The sequence below is a fragment of the Embiotoca jacksoni genome, unplaced genomic scaffold (assembly GCF_022577435.1).
Source record: "Embiotoca jacksoni isolate LCO1_2020_lvr unplaced genomic scaffold, fEmbJac1.0.p SCAF_69, whole genome shotgun sequence".
In the NCBI taxonomy this organism is placed as follows: domain Eukaryota; kingdom Metazoa; phylum Chordata; class Actinopteri; family Embiotocidae; genus Embiotoca; species Embiotoca jacksoni.
This window is the reverse complement of record NW_027185424.1, coordinates 1025499-1046851: the sequence shown is the minus strand read 5'-3', so window position 1 is coordinate 1046851 and position 21353 is coordinate 1025499. Positions and strand designations below refer to the sequence as shown.

The window sequence follows — 21353 nt, the reverse complement described above, 5'->3', positions numbered from 1 at the left end:
AAAACCTCCTCAGCATAATAAGTGTTATTATGTACTGCGCATTGTTAGAGATTATGCAGTCAACAGTGTAGAAGGACTTAAACACAGATTCACAATGACTTCACAAGAGTAAGATAATTGCTAAGCTTTGATGTATCAGAAATAATAAAGTACTATATTAATTTAGCACTCTGAATGGAGCCCTTCTGCATGATTACAGTCAAGGATGTGAAAACCTTCTCCATCCGATTACATAAAATCATTGTCTTGATCAGTTATAAATATTATGTAATCATCAGCTGGATCAGATGACTGTTTTAAATCAGACACAAGTTGTAGTAGGAGTGGAATTTATTGGTCATAATGCTTTTTAGGCCTCGTATGATGATCAGTGATCTGTTAGGACCAGGAAACATTGTAAGTACAATAAATACCTATTTGAGCACCACAGCACTTGTTGTGGCTCATGTTCATATTTTACATCACATTTCCTGTAAATAGTGAAATAGCAGCTCAGTAGGTGCGAAGCATCGCTCATCTCGCAGCTGTTTTTTTTTTTTTATTTTATCGGTGTTGCATTTACACATTCAATGCTGTATATTTGGGGTCCATCATTAAAATATAGTAAACAAAATTAAATGTTTAATAAATTTTCCTCAAAGATAATATACAAATTGATACAAATGTTTTACCATAATATAATTACTCACAAAAACAAAATACAATTTTCTCAGTTTGATTTGACGTTTATTGAAGCTTGCAGAGCACACATCAGATAACCCGGGGAACAGACCATGAATAAATGAAACAAGTACACTTGTGAATTTCAACAACAATATCTAAAAAAAAAAAAAAAAAGTATCTTCTCAACCCTTGTACCTAGTGTTCGTGATTAAATCTCAACTGAGCAAACTTTTTCTACGGCATCACGTGTTATGCAGTTGGCTATCAAAATAGTGATATCCATCCAAATATTCATGCCAATAGTACAAAACTGTATGTGCAGAAGCAAATAAATACATAGTGCATTTAGCAATTATGGAAAAAGTATATAAAATAATACCCAGTCACCATAGTGTGAAAGTGAGAAAAGAAGAACAATGAAAAGTTTGGAGACTTTAAGACAGAGTTGAAATCTTTTAGAATCACACCATCAGCACCAAGTGGGCTTTGTCAGAAAGTTAGATTGTTCACTTGTTTTTGCCCGACACCATGACACCAAACTCCTGGATGGAGATTTCTTTATTTAAGTACTGCTGAAGATGGTGATTTGTGATGTGCCCAAGACGCAGTGCATCATCGATGGAGAACTTTTTCCCTGATTTTCTGTCATGAAGAACAGAGGATTCTCCCGTGGGGCCTTTGACCGTGATCTCCTCCCAGTCGCACTCCTGACTCTGCAGGTTGACGAACATCTTCCAGTCGATCAGCCCCAGCTTGTAAGCCTCCTCTGGGCGCATCTCTTTGCCTGTATCTGGGTCAATGACCACGATGGACCTGCGGAGATGGCTCTCCCTCTGTTCCCTCTTCATTCTCACTGCCGCCAGGTTCTTTTGGAGCTTCTCAATCTCATCATCCTTGTGTATTGTTATGCCCCTGAGCTCTGCCAGTTCCCTCTGGAGTGAATCCAGCCTCAACTCCAGGTTCTTTCCATCCTCCCTTGGCGCAGACTCAGTGATAAATCGAGTCTCTTTGCTGGTGATCTCAATCTCAGATCGAAACTTGCGGATCTCATTCTGCAGCCTTTGGTTTTCTAGCTGCAGACGGCTGCTTTCATCACGGATATAGTCCAGTTCTTTAGATGACTTGGTGTTGGAGAACTCCATATCAGAGAACCTGGACGTGAGGGTGGACAGCTCTTGGTCAAGTTCTCGCCTTCTTCTTTTCTCCTCTTCCAGAGTTCTCCTGAGTTTCTCAATCTCAATCTCAGCCTCTGGGTCCCTCTCAACTTGGACTTTCTCAGTGCGGACCACTCTTTCCTTCACGTCAATCTTCTCCAGAGTGAGCTGCTGCTGGATGAGGGCATTCAACTCTTTCTCCAGCAGGGTGCGCTTGTGCCTCTCTTCATCGAGCTGCAGTCTGAGGATGGAATGTTCCTTCTCCTGTTGGGGATCCTGCTGCAGGACTACCTTCTGTTTGACGGTCACCTTCTCACGGTTCTCTTTGTCACGGATCTCCAGCTCATTAAGTCTGACCCGAAGTCTTTGGATCTCCAATTCTGCATCACGCCTCGCCCTGCGTTCGTGCTCCAGTTCTTCCAGTTGCAGATCCAGGTCAGCCTTCTGTCTCTGCAGTTGGTAGAGCTCAGTTTTCAGGCTCTCCTTTTGTTTTTGCTCATTATTGATGTTCTGTGAGAAGGTGTCACACTCAGACCTGAGGAGAGGATCTTCTTCCATCTTGACCACTTCTTTCTGAACAATCTTCTCACGGACCTGAGACAGATCCATCTTCCTTATTCTGATCTTCTCCTCTTGAGCTGACCGTTCTCTCTCGAGGTCAAGGCGTTTCTTCTGTTCGTCCGACAGCTTCCTTTTCAGAGTCTCGATCTCTTCCTTAGTCTTTGGATCTTCTCTATACTGCATCACTTCATTGACCACCTCTTTAGTCTGCACTTGGGGTTTGGTGTCCTTCCATCTGTTAATTTCATCACGAAGCTGACGGATTTCCATCTCAGATTTCTCGGTCTGGTGGGTTTTATCTACAATTTCATTGCGAAGTCTCTCCAGCTCTCTTTCCGTCTGTGGATCCGTCTTGTATTTGATGACTTCTTTGATGATTTCTTTGATCTCCACTTGAGGCCCTCTGTTCCTCAGCATGGTCAGCTCATCCTGCAGAGATCTAAGCTGGAAATCTGCATCTTTATAGCGCCTCTGTTGCTCTACAAGTTCAAGGCGAAGATTGGCCACCTCATTCTCAGCCTTGGGGTCTGGGCGGACAATCTCCCGCACTTTCTCCTGAATAACAACCCTGGACTTCTCCTCTTCCAGGCTTGTGATTTTCCTCTGGAGGTCGGCTCTTTCCCGCTGTGATGATCTCCGTTTGTTTTTCTCGTCGTCATACTGCCTCCTGAGGTTTTCTACCTCTCTTTCAAAGACAGCATCTTTCTCTACTTTAAGCACCTCCTTGATGGAAATCTTCTCCTCTGCCATTGATTTCTCCTTCTCCAGCCTTCGGAGCTTCTCCTGAAGAAAATGCAGTTCATCCTCCAGTTGCGTCCTGCCATCTATTTCCTTCTGTTTCCTGTCAAAGAGCAACCGGTACTCCGATTCAAGTTGGGGGTCATTCTGGACTTTGATGATCTCCTCTTCTGTGATCACCTCCTGTTCCTTGTTCTTCTCCTCAGCCAGGAGGGTCACCTGCTTTTGTATCTGAATCAGCTCGCTGTCTTTCATCAACTTCTGCCTTCGTAGCTCTTCCAATTCCTCTCGAAGCTTGCGCACCTCCTCCTCCTGACCACGGTCTCTCTCTATACGCAGGACCTCCTTCACTGTGTACTGCTGAGCCCCTTCTTTCACCTCTGTATCAAGGCCACGCAGCTTAAACCTGAGTCCCTCAAGGTCATTCTCCAGAACGTGGGTAGAGCGGCGCTCCTCTGACAGTTTCTGCTGGACCTTGTGGACTTCCTCATCCAGCTGGGGGTCTGGGACCTTTTTAATCAGCTCCTTCTTGACAATGGTGTCCTGAGGCTTCTGTCCTTCAAGGACATAAATGTCAGTCTGAATGGTCTCAATTTCTTTTTGCAGCTGCTCCCTCCTCTGGATCTCATCTTCCAGCTGCTTCCTGATTCTCCATGGCTCTTCTCCCGGGGCAGCAGCATGGACTGACTTGACATTTGTAGCCTGAGTCATAGGGATCTCTGGTTGCTACGGGGGTAAAAAGAAATCATCATTATCATTACTGTTGTTTTAATGTTAATGTAATTGTTATCATTATTATGTGAAAATGTTTCACCTGGTTGAGAAGACTTTGGGCAAACTCGAGATTCTGCAGCCTTTGCTTGTTTACAGCATTCACCTCAGTAAACTTCGCCTCAATAGCAGCTTCCTGAAAATATCGAAATAACATGTAATGTGTAATGCATATAGTAAATCCTTAAGTTAGTGCAATGGGGCCCAACCTTTTTGGCAAAGCTGTCTTGTCTTGTGCACTGTATATGTTGCTAAACCAAAAAGTAATGTTCCCTTCTTGAATTGTTTCACTTCAATGGTTTTTCGATGCATTAAGATAAGGGAAGGAACTGGTATATCATAAAAACAAGCACAGATTAGACAAAAGTAGGGTAAAAAAAAAAAAGATTCATTTTGTTTCCAATCTTGTTGCTTCTTGTGAAATCTCATTTATCCCACAATCCTTTACAACCCCCAAAATTACTACTAAAATGTATAACTTGGTATGCAGTTTCAAAAACGTGTGTCTCATAAAAGATGTTATCAAGTTGCATTATAGGAAATGTAGGATCTGTTTTTTTGGGCATGATTCATCCACTAATCAGCATATACTGCTTTCATTTTGGTTATTATTTTTTGCATGTGCCTCTCACAAGCCCCCAGCATTATAGGGAAGTGTAATAGTAAATAACTGGAGTGGCCCTTTAAATGTTCGTTGGTGACTGCAGTCTCTAATCTATGCTGAGAAAGAGCAATCCCAGTTATGTGTTCGGAACACGTTAGTTAGGGAGTAACATACTTGAACGTTTGGAGGTTTTATGGAAGACATGAATGAAGCAGACAGGAACAGGTTTTGTGTCTTTGTTGTACTTAGTGATGTTTGTGCCTCACCTCTGCCTTGACTGTCAGTGCAGGTGATTCCAGGCGGCTCCTCTTGTATGTCTGAGGCACAAGCCCATCCTCAAGGTCAAGGATGGATCTGAACTTCTCAGTTTCACTCTCATAGTCCTACAAAGAAGAGGCAGTTATCCATGACTGAATCTTTATCTGATTGAACTTTTGTAAATTGAAAATTGTAAAATATCTTACTTTAACAGCTTGTTGGTAAAGCTGGGCATTTTTGGAGACGTTGTTCAAGTCAGACTCTTTTCTTGCAATATCAGAGAGCAGGCTCTGTAAAAACAGTTTTAGTTTTAGACAGTATTCTCCGATCTGTCGTATTTCCTCTATCTTTACCACCGCATGGTCATTCTGTGCTGAAGTGTGATCGAAGCACGACCTTTGCTTTGATTTTTCTAAATACTAGGACTGTAACTTTGTGGCATGTATTTAAAAAAAAAAATGGATAGAGTTGCTCAAATCCACGGACAGAAAATGCTTGTCCATTGGGAAGTATGCCCAGTATGAATCATCCTCGTGCTCATCTCTCTTACCCTCTGACTCTTCAGCTTGGCGTCCACTTGTCTCGTGTCATCGGTTTCTCGGGGCTCGTAGTTTGGGACACGAGACAACCAGCTGTTCAGATTGTCATAATCATTGCGGTAATTGTTATATGCCATCTTTCCTCTCTGCAAGCTTTGAGCCCTGCAACACACACACACACAGCAATAATAAATAAATAAAAAATCATCATGGAGATCTTATTTGCTAGTTTATATGGTATGTGCTTTTGTGGTGTAAAGTTACATTTCTCTTCCACTATCTGCCCAGTAACTTCCCTTCCCGTCCTGACCATCTCACCTGCTGTCAATCTGCCTGTTGAGGTTGTTGAAGCGCTTGTTGAGTTTCTGGACGTCAGCTTCCTGCCTCTCAATGTCAGGACAGTGCTCCTGGAATTGGGTGGCCATGTTTTCACAACTGTTCTTGGCCAAGCGCAGGTTCTGCTGTGTGTCAGCAATCACTGACCTCTGGGACCTCAGATCTGATCCAATATCCTGCCGCAGTACCAAAGGAGACAAACTGAGTACACAGTAATATGGGCTACAGGAAAGAATATTACAGACAAGTCAAAGAAAACTATTTGACAGTGTGTGAAGTCGCTCTTTCTTTTTGTCTGTCTGTCATCGTTTCATACAATTATTCCATTGATGTTATATTGTGTGTTTGGTGATGAAATCAGTATGTTTTTATTTGTGTAAGTAAGGAACATGGATGGATGTACTCTTTAGGTGGCCATGGGGCAAACTGATCCATTTCTGTGATGGTGAATGTGTGGTAAATGAATAAGCACAAATTTATGTAAAAATTTTAACCACGAGAGCTCAACAATTACCAACAACAAAAAAAAGTTTTTTTTCATGATTGTTTTAAAGAACATTTGCCTCTTTAGTAAATCGGTAGTGCCGTCTATCTGACTATCAGGATGCTCAATGATAAAGTTGTTAAGACTAAATTATATCACAGTAAAAGGCTAACTAGACCATCAGCAGGATCCCCAGGGCAGTTGGCTGCTTTGGCTGCAGGTTAATTAAGCAATAGAAAGGTTTAATAATACACTACAAGTTGGTGTAGCTGCTTACCAGTGAGATATATGTATTGATGTTTGTAAACCGTGAAGTCATTATTTCTGTTTCAATAAGAAGTAGTTTAGTCAAGTTGTTAAAAAAGTTTATATTCATTGTCTCAAAAAAATGGATAATGAATTTTCTTACATACTTCTCGTTTTCCACTTATAACATTTAAAAAGCAGCTTTTTTTCAAGCCATGTTTCAAGACAACGTTCTTCATTTTCTAACTTGACACATTGCCATCACAACCACCACTAAATGCTAATCAGTGTAATAGCACAAAGCCATCAGCAGGACGGTGGGTCGATCCCAGACTGGACACCTGCTGATCAAAACGTTGCTCCACAGCACTAATAGTGATGAAAAACTTCATAGTGTGTCGTTGTTGTTCCATTTTCCAGTGTGTCTTTTTTTTTTTTTTTGTCAGAGAGGGTTAAACATCTAACATGAGCCAAAGAACATAAGAGGCATCTTACAGCAAGCTCCCGCTGTGTTTTCTCCAGTGAGGAGATGTCGGCTGGAGCAACCTCCTCTCTGGCCAGCTTGTTCTCGTAGGAGGACAGTAAAGTCTTCCCGTTTTGAAGAGACGTCTCCAACTGGTTGGAATTCTTCAGTCTAAAACAGAGCAGTTATAAGATGAGAACAAATGCATATCATTCAACACATTCAATGACAGGTTTGATTTAAACACGTTCAAACAGGATGTAAAACAGTTTAGAAACAGAAGAACTTGAGGGACACAGATGATACTGAGAAAGAAACACTGATGAAATATGAGGTCCCATACTTCTCCTGAGAGCACTGGAGAAGCTGCTCAACCTTGGTGTACTTCTTGTTGGCCTCGTCCATCTTGCTGTGAAGCTGAGGTGCGCTGGCACAGTTTGGTTTGGAGAGCAAGAAGCTCTTTGCTTCCTGCGCTTTGGAGGACTTCTCTGGTTCAATCCTACTGACAGCTGCAGCGATGTCCTGCGGAGGAATGTCGGGGTTGGTGAGTTGTACACGGGATAAATACTCTCTCTGAGCTAAACGAGTGATATGAGGACGTGAGAAGTAGCATTTAAATGAAACACCAGAATGAAGTGAGGATTGTTACCCTCGTGTCCTGCAAGCGGTCGGCGCTGTCCTGCAGTGGCCTGTTCTGCTCCAGCGGTGGGCGCACTCGAGCATTAATGGATTTCTCCTGTTTGTCCAGGTCACTCACAACCTTGTCCAGACCAGCCATCAGCTGGCGGCACTGCTGCTCCTGCTTGTCTGAGGTCACACACAATCACACACGGCATGATGACCTTCATCATCTGGCTTCAGGGGCTCAGAGTGACAGTTTACAGGTTTTAACATGTCCTACTAGACACAAGGCTTCATCTGAAGTCTTTGTGCGACACTCAGTTCTGCTTCATGGCACATTATTTTCATGCAAATCTGTCATAACTGAATGATAGTGTATTAGGAACATGATTATTAGTTTAGGTAGATTCATTTTTAGTAATGTGATTAAACATAAATTCATTCAAATTTAAATACAGATTTATTACATATCTATTAAATATCCAGGCCTCTGTAATACAGACGTACCTTGAGGTCCTCATCATTTCCTCAGAAAATATGCAGCTAATGAAAACGTCAAAGGTACAAGGTCTCCACAGAGCCCTGTGGCCTGGTGGGCGGGGCCAGGAACTCTGCTCTTTTTGTAAAATATCCTCAGGTTATCAGCTAAATGAAGTTGCTCATGAATGGATGCATGATGAGATGTGTCATGTACCTGTAGCTGTGCCAGTCCCGCTCTCCTTCTTCAGCTCATCGAAGCGCTTCAGCAGAGCTCCTTTGCTGCCTGCCATCTTCTGTTTGATGGATTTTTGCTGGCTGGCCAGGCTGCAAGCACACGATACAGATGACTTTTACCGGCTGCACTGGAATAAAACGCCAGACTTCTTTTTAAAAAGTCCTTTTTAAACACATTACTTGTCAGAGATGGCCACAGCCTCCGGGTCGGTGGGGGGGATCATGAAGCAGACGGCCGGGGCGGTGAGTTTACGGCCAGCGGCGTCCTTCACGTCCCATTTGCTGCCATTGTTCCGGAGCAGAGTGTACCGCTCCCCACGCAAAATCTGACCCTGCACACATCCACACATTACAATATATCTTCTGTTACTACATCACAAATACAGTTAAATCGAAAATAATCACAGTCTCAGAGTTTATTTAAAAAGACCGATTGTCCAGCCATTATGTGGCCACACAGCTCTCGGCAGAATTTGGATCTGCCTTCATTTTCTTGCATTAAAAACATGGTTTGTGAGATTAATCGGGGCTGCATGTGTAAGTAAATCTTTTTTCAACATAACTGTTGTAACTTCATTTGAGAATTGAGGTATTCATTTAGCATTTAGGGTACGATAAGGAGACTGAATTATTAACCGATTAATTGGTAAATTAATTTTTGTAATTTGTAATGTGAGGTTTACAATGCCTAATCACAATGCAATTTCATTCTAATTAATCACATTTAACTGGTTATCGTACAGTATATGGACCCCCAAACTGTTCAATATTAGATCAATTAAAAAATGAATGATTAACCTGCGATATACTCGGTAGATCTAATCATCTGAACATGGAGCTGTGATTCTGGTTAAAGTCAATAAAACCAGGTTTACAAGGGTACGATGACTCGTTGTGTATTTGGTTAACTAAATTAGTTCAAGTCAATCTTCGTTGGTGCAACAGACTGTTAGTGTTTCATAATGTCAATATTCTGTCGTAGGCTGTTTTTTATAGGCTTCTTTCAATACTTGGAATTCCATCACATTTGAAAATAGGTAACAAAAACAAAGAAATGGCGGCTACCATCCAAAGATATTGATATTAACTTTCAAAGAAACTGAACAAACCTCATCTGAGTCAAATTCACACAGAGCTTCAACGGGCAGCAGCTTCTGGGGCGTTTCCCTCCGGTACTTCAGAGGCAGAACCTGGAGGCTGCGTTTCTGAAGAGCCTTCACTCTTTCATCGAAGTTGTCCATGGCCTTCGTTTGGTCCTACACACACAAGCAGATTTTCACTACTGTGGAAATAGTCTTTAGTACTGTCACTTGTCATTGGGCTCATTAAAAAAAAAAAATGCTCACATCCATCTCCTGGATGAGACCCTCCATCTGATACACATCTTTGAACTCTGGGTTGTACTTCTGGTTGACCTCTGTGTCCAGACGCTTCAGCAGGTCCTGAGTGTCCCGCGCCTCCTTCTGGTACTACACACACACACACACACACACACACACACACACACACACACACACACACACACACACACATACACATACACACACTGTGAATCTCTATTGGCCTACAATTGTCTTGTTGAGGTCACAGAGCAGTGATCATGCAATCAATCATTACCAACTAATGTACACGCGTGCTATCTGGCAGGTTGGACATGAGAAAAAAATCAACCAAAACTAGGCAGTAATCAGACGTGAGCCTTAGATCTGAAATGTCAGATGCATATTAAAGGTTAACGAGTATCAAATAACACCGCGTCATTTGCAGGTTTGCAATCTACCAACAACCAACTCTCATTCCAGCTGTTTAACCGTGTCTCTGGGTGTTTGAAGATCACCTGTGACTGCAGCTCACCTTATTGTACTCGTCCATGTGTTTCAGGTGGTTCTCCTCACAGATCAGCAGGTTCAGGTATTCCTTCCAGTCGGCGTGAACTGCCTCCGTATGAGCCTGACAACAATATGTGTGGACGTTTGATTTCCTCAAAGCGAATTAAATAATTTTCTACCCAAAGCAGATTTAAAACAACACATTTCCCTCCACCAACAATTCAAGTGTCAGTTTACATCCATGTCTGTTTGCACTCATATAATATACAACTGTATTTAGTGAAGACTTTAAAGGAATTCAATAAAGGGTTTTCAGGATTATTAAGAAAGCGGATTTGGCGTGACTTTTTTTTAAGCTTTGTTGTATTTGTTGGCTGTATTAGTGTTTAAATTCTTTGAGAGAAACCAAAAACACAGTCAGACCTCTTGTCTGCAGTCACATGTTTGGCTGATAAAGCAGATTCTGGTAGAGGCTTTACCCACGACAGCGGACAATGCTTTAAATATTGTCAGACAAGTTCTGGAGTTTCTAGGCAGATTTATGGACATTTACTTGCAACATGGGAGATAATTATGTTCTTAGAAAATGTTACACTAAATCTCAAAATATGTTAATGATGTCTGTGGTGTTCAAATTTAACTCTAAGAATCAGTTGGCTCAATAAACTGTGTCACGTCCGCTGCTCCAACAGCTGACTGTGTTGATAAGTGGGTTAAATCAGCTAAATTAATTTACAGTAACCAGCATTCGGTTGTTTTCTGTCAAACACTTTCCCCTTTTCCTTACAGGGTTTTCCCTGACATCTCTCCACCTGACACACCTTCCATGACCTTGAGAAAGACCCACAGCTTTCACACCTTGGAGCACAGAGATAATAAACTGATAAGCTTGAGGTCAGAGGTGAAGAGAGTCTGAGAGGCCTTTTGAGTGCCGTCAAACAAACAGTAAGTTTTAAAAACCTTTCGAGGAAGACTGACAAACACTGAGAAATGACAACAAGAGGTGACGACAACTTTGTAGATGGCCTTCCTCCGGATCAGCTGTCTGCTGCTGGAGGAAAGTGGGTCTAACCAACAAACTGTTTTTCTGAGATCACAAAATCTTGGTAGTCAACAATGAAAACCTCAAACATGTGATTTATTGAGCTTGAGGTGGCCCACCAGCCATCCACCGCCTGATCCTTAAGATGCTACTTTGAAGTATGAAAGGAACAATGAATGATGAGTCCACGAGGAGTTCATGGGGCGGCTCCAGGACGGATCCTTGTGGAACCCCAAAGGGCCAAATATGGAAGCCCAGGTAAACTTGCAGAAATGACATTTAACATTGATCTTAGCGGACTGGACGGATGAGCCTGTACCTCAATGACATTCTTCCCAGGATGCTCGGCGGCAATCAGGTTTTCTCCATCATCGTTCAACTTGGTGATGGTGGCCTCCTTGGACTCCAGACATTTACTGATGAAGTTCTGTTGGGGGGAGACGAGTTGTATTGATTCACAGTTTCATCATGGACCCTTGTATGTACCGATGCTCATATTCCCTGTGTGTCTATACGCTACCTCATACTGCCTCTGGCGAGCTGGGTAGTCCAGGTTGGTGTCGCTCCAGTCGTAGTTGATCCTCTCCTCCGCCTGCTGGTCCATCCAGTACAGCTCATTGGTGCAGCGCTGCATGTAGTCCCGCAGGCTCAGCAGGTGGCGCTGACGAGCGCTGGAGCTGGCCTGGTCCAGGGAAGGACAAACTTAAGAGCTACGACCAATAGATTTATGATTTATTAATATCAGACTAATTTAATACTAAGATGACAACCTTAATCTGAGAAGAGTAGGTTTTTATGTAAATACTTAACACTTAATAGTTCATGTTAATCTGATAACGTTTACTGTGTAAAGCAGCAGAATAAAATGAATTTAACTTGAATAGTGTCACATTAAAGCTCCAACATAGAATTGTTATCATATCATTTTTCAGCTCCTCCTGAGGAGTTCTCCGCCTACAATCACCACTGATGCTGATTAGAGCGACATACACTGACACACAGATATACAAGGTTTAACATATAAAATACACAAGATGGGCTGAGCTTTATTACCAGCAGTTTGTTGTATTTCATCTGAAGACTAGTGACGTATTCCTACAGAAACAAAGAAAACATTGAGGGAGAACCTGACAAACATTTGACAAAAACAGGATTTTTACATGCAGCTGCACAATCTAGGGTCACGTTAAGATTTTTGCAACTAATAGATAATTAAACTGTGTAATTACATTTCAACTCATTTATTTAAGCAATTTACAGTAAACTGCCACAATTTCTTGATTACTAATGATTCATTTCTGGCTACTATTAATTTTTAAAATGGTTAAATCCTGACATCATTCAGTTTCTGTTCCTACCTTGTCCCCGCTGGTGGAGATGTGTGGAGCCAGAGCCTCCACCTCGCTGTGGAAGATGTTGTGTTCCTCCACCTCGTTCTCCACCGACGGCAGGTCCTGGCCGAAGCCCTTGTTGTTCAGGTTGTCCTGGGAAAGAAGACCAAACGAGTCCACTCCAACAAATGTCGACAATCTGGACTCTGTCCTGCTACTACTGAAAGGAACTTTGTCTATGATGTCGTTGAAATGGCCAAGCGGTATATGTTGGAATGTAACATGTCATACATCATGTATGACATCATCTGAGGGCTGTCTACATTATGCAATAGTCTACATAAGTCATCCCTTTGCAGTGAATTGTTGGAAGCTGCCTCAGACTTTTCACATAATTTTTCATCATCATTATGTCAATAGATATGAACACAGTGCTCCGTTTCGACTTTCACACCAACTTTTCTGATCGTTCCCTGCCTCTTAAAACGTATTTAGTTGTTTATCTTCTGTAGCTTAACTTTATTAATTCATTAAGGCTGCAGTTAAAGATTCCAATAACATTCCAATAAAGGTTCACTGTCCTTTTAGCTTTGTTTTGGTCTCTAGAAGACCCTGAGAAAAAGGACGGTCTCTTTAGCTGCTAAATGTTTCACAGCTATTCGAGAGGTACCTGAATACAAATTCATCATTTAGTCACGAACAAATTGTGCGTTCTGAACAGACATAAACAGAATCCAGACTTCCTCATTATTTGTCGTTTTCCTCTCCTCGGTCGTAAGACTGACCGACGGCTGCTGAGAGAAGTCGTGCTCGTGATCAGACTAAAGTCGGTGGTGTGGACTGTGAACAATATGACCACATGTGGAACAGGAAGGTTTAACGTGTGATGGACCCCAGTGCTACAGATATTATCCTATTCATTTTCTCAATGCATTAAGCAGTAACAAAATGTATGCTACAGGAGCATTTAGGTTGGTTGTGGAATCCTTTATCAATACTGACAGTGATCATATTGTTTCTTTCTCACTTACTTTGTGATTCTTTGCTACTGACTTTGGACCTGAGATGGATCTGGCTTTTGTAAATGACTTTGAGCAACACTACTTTTAACTGCTCGTTGAGACTGTGGGTGTAGGATCATGTGCATCAAGTTTGCAAAAAAAAAAAAAAATGTATCTATAAAACATATAAGGAACACAAGGAAAGGGTACAAATGACTAATTTAAAAGGAGTCAAGGGATATTTCAAATTTGCCTCAATCCTTCTCTGCATTATGTAATACCAAATTACACATCAAGCAGTATCAGCAACTAATGAGGGAAATGCGCTGACTAATTATATTATTAATGTGAGGTCTGCTGCCCCCTGTGGGAGTGTGCAGGTATGTTTCTTACCAGTTTCTCATCCATCATGATGCCCCAGTTGATGCTGGGCTTCCCCTCAGTGCGGATCAGGTGGTAGATCCGGTCATGGTCTTCTCTCAGCTTCATCACTCGTTCACGCAGCTGCCTCATGCTGAGTACACAAGAAAACACAGAAAGGGGTTAGTAACAATAACGAGTAATGTAAATTAAATTCAACTTGACGAGGTAATGCAGATTCTGTGTAATTTAATAGAATGAATTTGTTTTTTAACATTCTCAAATAAAACCTGTATCCCAATAAGTGTTAAGTGCAAAAGGTGCTTTGTTAACACTGATCAAGAGTATTATGTGTTTAAGTAATTCAAGTGTTTTGTTTTTTATTTAACCAGGAATTTATTAGCAAACCCAGACATTATTTAACTCATTATTTGAATTCCACATTTTATTTTCCAGTGATGCTGGCATTCTTGAGCCGACTTTTTACATTCTACATTTACCTACAACTGCTGAGTTACCAACTTTTAATGTGAAAAATCTGCACAGGAAGTGAAGAGTTTCATTAAGAGTATGAACTACTATAAACTGCAATGTAAAAGGAATTTTGAAAAGTAGTATTCAGTTAGAGAAGATAAACTGAGAAGAGAGGAGATGTGTCAGGAGATCCTGACATGATACAGTGGTTGCAATGGTGGAGTGAGTGCTGGAAATGGAAATTATATACTAAATGGAATTTAAGACAAAAGGGAAAATGGAGGACAATTATGAATTGACATTAACTGACATTAACAAAGAAATCATAAATGAAGCTTTGTCTTTTAATACAAGCCTGTTATAAATAAAGGCCTGGTTCTCTCGGTCCTTATTGCTTATGGATAGTGTAGTTCAGTTGGTTTCTTTTCATCACACGGCCTTGTTAGAGTGAGACAAAGCCTTGGAGCTGAGAAGGACTCACTCCTGCTCGATCATCTCAGCCTGTGGATGCTGGAGGCGCTTGGCGTTGACGGCGTCATCGTCCAGGCCAATGAGCAGCTCCAGAGAGTTGAGGATTCTCTTGTTGGTGTCATCCTGATACAGCGGCTGCTTCCCCTCATTGATCTTACTCACATCCTGCAGCAGAAACATGGTGGACGCAACAAAGTCAGTCAGACAAACTCTGCTGGCTTTTATTTCAAGTCCAAGTACACAAAAAGCAGCACAACAAACAAACCAGATGAAGTCTGACGTGGCCGTTTTCCTTCTTTTCTTTTCTACAGTATGTTAAATTAGCTTTAAATTGTCATGGCTTTGATTACAGAGTTAACAGTTAAACTGTTGATTAATGGTCAGCTGGATCTTTTTAGGAGAATATGATCATTACAAAAATCCTCACAGGATAACTAGAGTCAGTGTGAATACTAGACGATACTAATATAGAAATATTGTCCCACATTGAAACGCACAAAGGAAGCGAGGAGCTTCTCGTGGCATACATTAACACATGTATATACAGTATGTGGATTTCTTGTCCAATAATTGTGGACTGTATTCTGTACGCAGTACAAATACTAATGCAGAAAACACTCCTCACATTCATACATTCATTACAGACAACGGAAACTGAAAACAGCTGGAGGGTTAAAGAAGCCTGAGAGGTCAAATCTGTGTCAATAAGTCTGCACACAAAAACAGAGAAAGTTGCTGTACTTTCTATTATTTATCAAGTAAATAAACAGGCACTAAAAGGATTAAGCTAATACATGAGATTTACAACATCGTGTGCTTCCAGATGACAAACAGCAACGCCTGTGTTACAAACAGACAGGAAGGCTGAGCTGACAGACTCTGGATCAGCAGGGCGGATCGGTCCGGCTCGGTCACACTAACAGAAGTGAAGAATCCAGTGGTTTTGAATAGTGACCCATACTGGGGACCAAAAGGACTTCTCATGTTCTGCATTGATGTATTTTCTTTTTTCAAACCTGTTTGTTGAAGGTTCAGAAAAAGACCAACTTATAAATCACAGGAGCCTTTAAAATAAAATTAGAAACTGCAGTGTCTGTTCTCTTTTTAATATACTAAATACAAATTCTGACACATGCACATGACATTAAATGTCATTAGTACACTAGTTTCATCAAATTATGTTCTGGTAGTCCAAGACTTAGATTTACAAGATTTTACTGACTGAGATGGAAGGAGGAGAGTAAACAGCCGTAAATTACTCCTTTAAGTGTTTACAACAGTAAAGTCTGTTCAGCCTGCTTCAGACAAACTACTTCAGAGAAGAATTTATAGCATTCTGTATAATATAGATGAATATGGTTGGCCTTTAACTTCTTCTGAATTCAAGTGCAAAATTTTGCAATTTATTTTTTCCATTTGGAAAAACTAGTGATAGTAGATTAAATGGTCCGTATGAATGCATCTCTTAAAAGAAATGATCAAAATGTACCTTGTTGAGATTCTGCTCAACGTCGTAGATGTTCTTCTCCACTTTATCAGCATTCTTCTGCAGCTTCTCGATCAGAGCGCTCAGCTCTGTGGAGGGAGCACTGGAGGACAAACAGGGAGACACTTGGTCATGTGGGACACAGCATTTTCTCAAGGGCTAAATCAGTGCATCAAAATGGCAGATAAAATATTCGATCCAGTCAAAAATGGACTCCTGACTGAATCCTTGTTATTACATTTGTGTTGATGGATTAAATCTGAGAACATAATGAAACCGTCAGACTACAAGTGATCTTACTGCTTATATTGGTTTTTATCTTGTATAAAACATGTTTTTAAATGCTCCGGGAGACTGAGCAGCAGATGTTGAATTCAAAACCAACGCAACACTTCCATATCAACCCTTCAGCGCTGCAAGTCCCACCCCCAAAGGTTTCTGTACCTCCAGACAGTACTGCTCCACCCAAATAGGGACTTTTTGGGGGTAAAAGTATCTCCCAGGAACTTTATTCAGACTCTGGTTTCTCAGCTGGAAACGCAGGACGGGGAACTAAGTTCCTCAAAAGGTTCCCGTTTCCTGAACAATAGTGACAATTTTGTCATTCTTACTGTTATTCATGGAGCGACACATTTTTCTTCCAAGTGCAACCTCAGGGTGGTGCTAAAGACTTGGAGTCCTTTCAAATTGTAGTCCTTCAAATGAAAAGGTTTCATTCCCTTTGCAACGTCAGCCAGTTACATTAAGAGGTATTTTGCGTGCAGTTTGACATTTTGGTGCTGAATTACATTTGTGAAGGAATTTGGAGATGTTCCTCCTCTGGGGAACACGAATGTGTTCAGTCAGCTCATTGGGAACCTGCTGAGTACGTTTTCATAGTTTCTTTGGTGGAAAGTTCAACCTGTTAGCGGCACTAGACGTCCCGTGGTCTGTAAAGATATCAGGACTCATCCTCTGAGGACCATGAATATCAACAGTTACATAAGTAGTTAGACAATTCAAAATGGGAGACACAGAATACTCTGCAACTCTTAGATGTTGCTGCTCGTGTGTTTTACTGATCTGTATGATTTATCTGAGCTACAGCATAATAGGTGTGTTTTAATTCCAAATGACTCACAACAAACTGAGTTGGAACCACGCTGCCCAATTTACTGTTCTAATACATCAGCTGTTCATAATAAACAGACAGCTTTATAGCCATTAATGACTTTATGAGGCCATAATCTCACTGCATCGATTTCACATTTTATTTCTTCAGGGAATCTCATACCGTACAGATGAGTCACAGCTTGTTTCCTTTGAATCATAATACAAAGCAGTGCCAGAAATGGGTCTGACAGACTGAAAATAAGCATAACTCATTAGAATATAACATTATATAACTCTAAACATGAATTTGTTGGGACGCAGACAGCTTCAATATTGTCACTGTGAATGTTGTACTCTGTGAGCTAAATGTACAACTTACTGGTACATCAGGACAAATAGATTCATTACAGAGATGACATTAGTCCGTAAAGCAACAGAAACTGGCACAGCAGGTTTGTGCTTCATGCAATCCAGCACACACACACACACCAGTCCAATCCCTGTGATAACCAGCTACGACTCACTTTAATGATTGTTTCCATGTTTTCTTTTAGCTGCTAACCTCGACAACAGTTTAGCACGAGAGCCTCACTGACAGTATTAGCATTGCTGATTTTACTGGCTGGTTTTAGTTGATCACAGAAACATGCTGTTGCATGTCAGCTGATCAGAAACAAGAAAATGCAAAGTCACAAATACAAAACATAAAGTCTGTTTGAGGTCATTAAGAAAAGGAAATGTCTCTATTACACAGTTTGTCCAGAGTGCTGACAAGTTTATTTTTACTGAGTAAATTTCCTTCTTAATACTGGTTCACAATTCTTAACATTGTTAAAGTTAACATGACATTAAATAACATTAAAATAAACATATTGGTGAATGTATTATTATCAGAGTACCTATACATGTAAACAGAGTACCTGTTTGAATGCTCAGTGACGTAACTCGTTCATGTAGAATTTTTTTTTTTTTTATTTTTTTTTTAATATCATTTCCATTTAACACTGCAGATTTTTTGTGTTGAAATGTCTACCAAGAATCATCAGGACATTGAGTGACAGCTGACCTACAACACAAGCTATTACAACCATGCACTTCCAAATGCCATTTTGTTGTGTGCATATGTGTGTGTGTGTGTGTGTGTGTGTGTGTGTGTGTGTGTGTGTGTGTGTGTGTGTGTGTGTGTGTGTGTGCATGTCAGTGAAAGGCACAAAGCAAAGAGAATCTGTCAATTCAAATCCACCACCCATTTCCTCTCTCACACACACACACACACACACACATACACACACACACACACACTGTATGCACAGAGGTTACATAACGCCTGCCGCATGCACACCGGACAAGGACTGTCAGTTTAAATCCAGGGACTGATTTTCATATGAAACCATTGGAGAACAAGTTTAAACTGGTTTATTCTGTTGAATTCTGAAGAAGCAACCGCTACCGTGTCTGTCGAGACCCATCCGAATGAAAAACAGCCCGAGGAGCATTTCTGTCACATTACAACACAAGCTGAGGACGACAACCCTTGTTCCCTTCTATTTTCTCACTGAAGCCTCCAAACCAACAGATCTGAGAGAATCTGGATCGTCCAACAAGGATCAATGCTTGAGGTCAAAACTGGTCGTTAAATGCACACATAAACCCAGTTAGTGGGACTGTATGGTTTTGAATGAATAACAGCACTATAAAAACTTGAATAGAACTTGTGTAGGAAAATGAGATTTCTTTAAACCAGAGATGTTTTTGTTGCAAAATTCAGAGCAGATGTAAAGCGACCCTGTTTCGGTCATCAGGGGTCCCAGTGAGTGTCCCAGAGGGAAGAACCTCATGTTTCCTAATGAACCACTTGTCTTTGAATTTGAAATCCCAGTTGAAGCAACCAAACACAATAATTCTACCTGCTGTACTTTGTGTTACGTGCTGCAAACATGTCACTAGATTCAGGGAGGCTGTCTGGCTCTGATCCAGTGGGGTCCGAGGTGGGGAAGGTTTGGGAGGGAACTGGCACCGGAGCATTCGTTTGAGAAACACAGCTCACATGTTTCCACTGGGAACGGGTCAAATTAGAACCAGAACGCTCCAGCAGTCCGTCATAGAGGGTGTGGAGGGCTGCTGCTGTCACGGAGCCCCGAGCACCGATCTGCCTCTGCAGCTCTGCAGCCCACATACCGACTGTTTGTGAAACAATGGACATTTAAAATGCTACATAAGAGCATTGCATTGTTTGTAGTCATTTTGTGTGTCTTTGTTGCAAATTATTTGTACTATGGCATCCACATAGAAACCAACAAAAACTACAGAAATCCAGAGAAATCAGTGCATTGTTATTAAATTCTTTACCAAAGCGATTTTAATAAAGTGGCGCCACTGCAGAGGGCAGCTCAAAGACTATTAGTTCCACAGAGGAAGGTAAAACATTCCTTGTTTCTTTATGGCAGGTGTGGCAGAGGGTGGAGTCCTCCTGACGCTGAAGGATTACAGTCTGAAAAACACCTGAGTTGATCTTTAGCTGAAGGGGGGGTTACTTTTGAGGCCCCTGAAACCTGCTGATTGATAGACAGCATTATCTCCTCAGCAGGGAGTCGAGTGAAGGCAGGACACTGTTGAAATGAAAATGAGCATTCATTATCTAATAAACTCACTTCCGCCTCATTTTAGCATTTCAAGGGCAGAAAATGTGATGGAGGTACGCCTGAACCCGGGGAAATAACTCCGGTGTGGGCTTGGTGCACATATATTGTGGGAGAGGCTGCAAGCACATTGTCTCTCTAAGGAGGACAGCAGAATACTTATCAAACCAGTTCCTACAACTTTACTCCACAGCTTATCAGCCACACCCTCTACTGAGTTAAAGAACACATTATACAATCTGAATGTACAACTTTCTGTCATTTATCTGAAGTTTTTACATTTATTCACATCCCAGTAATACTTCACCTAGATTACTACGATATTAAACCATGCAGGAGAAAAGACATTAATTCAACCTATTAGTCCACGATAAGGTACGCCTCGTTCTCTGGGCTGAACACGCACCAAACTGCGTTAAAAAACAACAACTACATTATGACTACATGAGACATTACTTCATGTGCACACTAAAAACAACATGGTTGACATAAAACTTGAGGTGTTTTGTGAATGACGTTTAATTCAGAAAGTGTTGAATCCACCTTCAAGCCTTTTACACAGAACTAATGATAAGAGAACAAGATGAAGTGCTACTGCGCTGATAATATTAGACACGACATGAAGAAAGATTACAGGGTTTAAATTAGTGGGAAGACAAGGTCACGTTAAAGAGGACATTTTTAGAATGAAGTCTGGTTGGAAAGGTTCCGTCTCAGCTCGGATAAAACAAAGTGTCCAACTTACGGTGTTGCTTTCTGCTGCGTGATGACGGTGGACTTGCTCTTTCTCTTGAACATGGTGACAGGTCACCTGTCAGCGGCTTCCGACAACTTTACAGTCCCAGCAGGACAGGTGAACCTCGGCTGTGTGCTCCTGCGCTGCTCCCGGTGTGTGACGTGTGTCACATACGTTCACACGTCCTTCTCAACATCAGACCTTCCCCTCCCACAGACCTGCAGCCTACCAGCAGCACGAGACTCATCACCTGCAACACCCACCCTGGTACCTGTCAGCCGGCCGAGGACGCGGCCACACCCCCCTCACACACACACACACACACACACACACACACACACAGTCGAGTCTGACTGGTTCAGCCAGTGTACTTCTGGTTGCCACACCCCCTGGCTACAAAGCAACTCACCCACCCACGCACGCGCACACGCAACACTAAAGGAGTGTTCATGTGATAAGCACGTAGATGATCTGTATTAAATATTGTATTCTTTCCAACTGGTTCACCATGTAATCTGTTCCACTGCAGCACACTGACTGTACAGATACTCCACAATGAAAAGCAGTTTTTTTCCAAACAATCTTTACTATGTCGTCACACCCTGTTTTACATTGTTTTGCATTTGAGTGCCATAAATAAATAATGTTCAGTGAGTTCACATACAATTCTTTAAAAAAAAAAAAAAAAATTTCTGCACATTGTTTTCTTTAGAATTCCTTAATATTTGTCTTGTTTGTGG

At 41.4% G+C, this 21353-nt stretch overlaps 1 protein-coding gene across 1 annotated transcript; it reads right to left on the bottom strand.

The window, feature by feature from the left end:
* Positions 1-713: 713 nt before the first annotated feature.
* On the bottom strand, positions 714-20797 carry ppl (periplakin). The gene is made up of 22 exons (XM_069175636.1): positions 20623-20797; positions 16150-16249; positions 14671-14825; positions 13749-13869; positions 12382-12507; positions 12077-12118; positions 11544-11705; positions 11343-11450; positions 10007-10102; positions 9499-9621; positions 9262-9408; positions 8333-8484; positions 8133-8242; positions 7467-7624; positions 7161-7339; positions 6850-6988; positions 5607-5800; positions 5300-5450; positions 4956-5039; positions 4758-4874; positions 3931-4023; positions 714-3842 (listed from the first exon to the last, which is right to left on the bottom strand). The coding sequence occupies exons 1-22, from the start codon at positions 20673-20675 to the stop codon at positions 1170-1172; spliced, it is 5283 nt and encodes a 1760-aa protein (XP_069031737.1). The 5' UTR covers positions 20676-20797; the 3' UTR covers positions 714-1169.
* Positions 20798-21353: the final 556 nt, after the last annotated feature.